We start from the raw sequence: 3,555 nt of genomic DNA on the forward strand, positions 1-3,555 counted from the left end.
TCCTCCCCTCTTCCTCCTCCCCTTCCTCCTCCACCTCCCCAGCACCCAGGGTAATGTGAACCTCGTGAAGCTTTCAGGAGAAAGTACGACACACCCCCAAGCCAAACACCACACTTGAAAACACTGATCCTAGTGACCCCTGCCTGAGGCCAGCGGACACGTGGGTTTTCATGAAGGGGCTTCTCAGCGGCCCCAGGGCAAGGGAGACATCTCAGGTCTCTCTGTCCCCAGCAGGCAGCCCCTCACCTCAAACCCGCCGATGACCAGCAGGGCGTGGATGTTGTAGGTGCGGATGTTCTCCACGATTGACTCCATGTGGCCCTTGGGCAGCGTCCTGCAGGCAGAGACACGTCTGTGTGAACTCGCAGCGTCCAAGGACACATGTCCAAGTCGCAGCTGGTCACGTAAAAGCATGCCACGGCCACTTCAGGGCCATTAACCCGTCACCGAGATGCCCCGGGAGCCACGTGGAGAGGGACACAGACGCGCAGCCTGTGCGCAGCCCGGGCACCCCTGGCGTCCTCGCCAGGCACGGAGCCCTCACCTCTCACTGGGCTGCTGTGGGCATCTCTGCCCGCCAAGGCTTCCTCTCTCTGCACACAGCAGCAGGAGGGGACGCTCCCCGGCCCCTCAGCCTTGCAAGCTCGGAACAGGGCAGCGTCCCCCAGATCACACAGGGTGACTATGCCCTCCCCACGCCCACCCCACGGGGTCTCAGGCCCACCCACAGGCCACCAGGCCCTGGGATGAAAACCACCAGACGGGCCCGCAGCCAGAGCGACAACCGGCCTGGCGACAACCGGAGGGCGGAACACCCTCCCTGCCCAGGTGATCAGAAGTCCCGGCGGGATGGTGTGAAGCCTGCTCTGGGCAGGACACCAGGCAGAAGAGGGGCTGAGCCCAGGGCCACGGGGCTGGTCTCCCCTTGCCACCCCTGGCCCCTCGGGCCTGGACACTACACCAGACCCTCCTGCCCCCAGCTGCCTACGCCCACCAGCTCACCTCTTGGTCCCCAGCATGGAGCCGCCACGCCCCAGCCAGCCAGCCACATGGTGCCAGCCCACTTCCTGCACCTGTTGGGGGGAGGCATGGTGTCACCGATTCCTCCCCAGCGGGGACCGGCCTGTGCTTGCAGGCAGGGGCTGTGCCGGCTCTGCCATGTGGCCACAGGGAGAGCTGGGTCCCCGGCCCAAGTGGGCACTGCCACACAGACCCAGCCCTAGGCCTCCACTGTCAGGCAGCAGGTCCCTCCCAGGGGGCCGCTTCAGAGTCTGCACATCATAAGCCCCGAGTCCTCATGCGTTTGTGATAGTCGAGGGCTGTGCTACACACGAACCAGACAACCACAAGCTCCAGCTACCGCAGGCACCCCCGGTCACAGCTGCACCTACCTGACCCTTGGCCAGGCCTTCAAAGCCGTCGTGCACGACGTACACCGTGTGGCCCTGGGAAATGCCGGTCCGCACCGCCGAGCGCACGGCCGCGTTCATGCCGGCCGCTGGGGCGCCCACGTTCAGGATGGCCAGGGAGAAGTTGGTCTGCGGAGGGAAGCGGCGGAACAAGCGTGAGACACGGGCTGAGGAAGGACCCTCTGGCCTGCACAGGAGACCAGCAGGTGGCAGGTTCTGGAAAAGGGGCCAGGTTCTCCCGCCAGCTGCCCTGGGAATAATGAACATCTGTCCTACTGATGCCAGAAGATTCCAGTGAGGACCAAGTGAGCCACGGTGCGAGCCTGGCACACAAAGGGCCGCGTCCCCAGGTGGAGGGAGTGGTCCCTGTCCTCAGCCAGGCTCGTGGGGCAGCTCGTGGGTCTGAGCCAGCGTCAGTGCCTGCTGAGAGGTTCAACGGCCACCTGTTCTCAGGGGTCAGGGAGCAGCACTGCCACAGAGAGGAGGGGAGCCCTGGCTGTCCCGTTTCCCGATAGCCACGTTAAGAACGTACAAAGAAACGGTGGCATTTCCCTTAGGACTATGGCTAACTTTACCCAGCACATCCAGATTCCTGCAGCTTCAATGTGGGATCCATCTACATAAAACGTTACTGGTGGCATTTCGCCTTCACTTCCCCCTGCGTCTTTGCAACCTGCTGTGTGTCTGGCACGTCCAGCACCCCTCGCTCTGCAGCGGCCACACGCGGCTGGTGGCGCCCCCAGGCCACGTGGCTCTATGGGTCCTGGAGACCAGCCAGCCCAGCTGCCCCCGAGCCGGCCGCGCCCTGGCCGGGCTCTGGGTGGTTCATGGAGATCACTTTGCCCTCCACGGAGGATGCTGCCCACCCAGCAAGCTTTGGGAACAAACAGGCCACCGACAAGGTGACAAGCACCCGGGCTGGCCGCGCTGTCTCCCCCTAGGCCCCGAAGCTCTGGCCCCAGCGAGGCTTCCACACCTTCTCGGTCACCTCCGTGGTGTGGCCTGAGGGGCCTCAGAGCCAGGGCCCCCCCGCGTGACTCCTGCCCCCAGCACTCTCACCAGGCTTATCTTGCAGGGACCCCGTTTCCTGAGGTTCTCAGCCGTGCGGGGCGATTCATGAACACCGCCCCCGCTCTCCCGCGTTAACGCTGGGCCTCACCGCGGTCCCGTCAGCCGTTTGAAAAGCACCGGCCGACCGTGCGGCCACGGCTCCTCGGACGCGGCCACGGCTCCTCGGACGCGGCCACGCAGGGCCTGGGCCTCCCACCCACACGGGAGGGTCGGGTCGGCGGCAGGCCCTGCAGAGGAACAGAGCGCGAGTGCTGCGCCACCGCCTCACCTTCTCCTTGGACACCTTCTGGTGGGCGAGGAGCTTGTAAATGTTCCAGTTGTTCTCGAAGCTCCTGGAAAGGAAGCCGGTCGTGCCACGCGCAGCCCTGCGGCCTCACAGCACGTAGCAGCCACACGGCTCAGCGCAGGGCCTTGAGCCAGCCTCGGCACAGCCCAGAGTGGCACGGGGCACACAGCCCCGGAACTCTGCAGGTCGCTCGGCACGTGGCTGTGAGCTCAGCCGCAAAGGAGCGGGCACCGTGCAGCCAGCGTCCCACCGTCACCACACCCCACGTGACGCGAGGCCATGTCACCCCACACAGCAAAGCACATGGCCCGGCAGCGGGCGGGAGCACGGAGACAGGAAACCAGGCATCGGATGCAGCCTGCCCCAGCCTGTCCGTGGGCACACCTGCAGGAGGGCGGCGCCCCACGCCACCCAAGGACTGAAACCCAAACATCTGGCCTTCCTGTACCCCCACTGGCCCCCGTGGCCTCCTGCACCTTCTCCATGCCCGAATCCTGTGCACTGGGCACTGGCCGTGCTGTCCCGACACTCTGGTCCCGCAGGTGCACCCTGCCCACCGGCAGCTGGTGTCCCCCCACAGCCCTCCCACTTCCCCTCACCCACCGGGCCCATCCCTCCTCTGAGACTCCTTCAAACAGTGCTCTGGAGCAGGCGGGGGGCGCAGAGCACCACCTGTCATCTCTGCAGCACGTGCACACCCAGGTGCCAGGCCCCCGAGGCCCCCGCACATCCCTGAGCAGAACAGATGTCCCCCGAGGACGGGCACGAGCTGCGCGGGCCTCACCTGCC

The 3,555-nt window shown here is 65.9% G+C and overlaps 1 protein-coding gene across 1 annotated transcript in view; it reads right to left on the bottom strand.

The window, feature by feature from the left end:
- The window catches only part of PFKL (phosphofructokinase, liver), a 20,739-nt gene that overhangs the window by 4,044 nt on the left and 13,140 nt on the right, over window positions 1-3,555 (bottom strand). The window contains exons 10-13 of the mRNA XM_012661522.1: window positions 2,749-2,852; window positions 1,392-1,538; window positions 1,003-1,073; window positions 247-334 (exon numbers count right to left, since the gene is read on the bottom strand). Coding sequence (XP_012516976.1) covers window positions 247-334; window positions 1,003-1,073; window positions 1,392-1,538; window positions 2,749-2,852 — 410 coding nt within the window. The remainder of the gene's footprint in view (window positions 1-246; window positions 335-1,002; window positions 1,074-1,391; window positions 1,539-2,748; window positions 2,853-3,555) is intronic.

This window comes from Propithecus coquereli, unplaced genomic scaffold (genome assembly GCF_000956105.1).
Source record: "Propithecus coquereli isolate 6110/MARCELLA unplaced genomic scaffold, Pcoq_1.0 Scaffold717, whole genome shotgun sequence".
Lineage (NCBI taxonomy): Eukaryota > Metazoa > Chordata > Mammalia > Primates > Indriidae > Propithecus > Propithecus coquereli.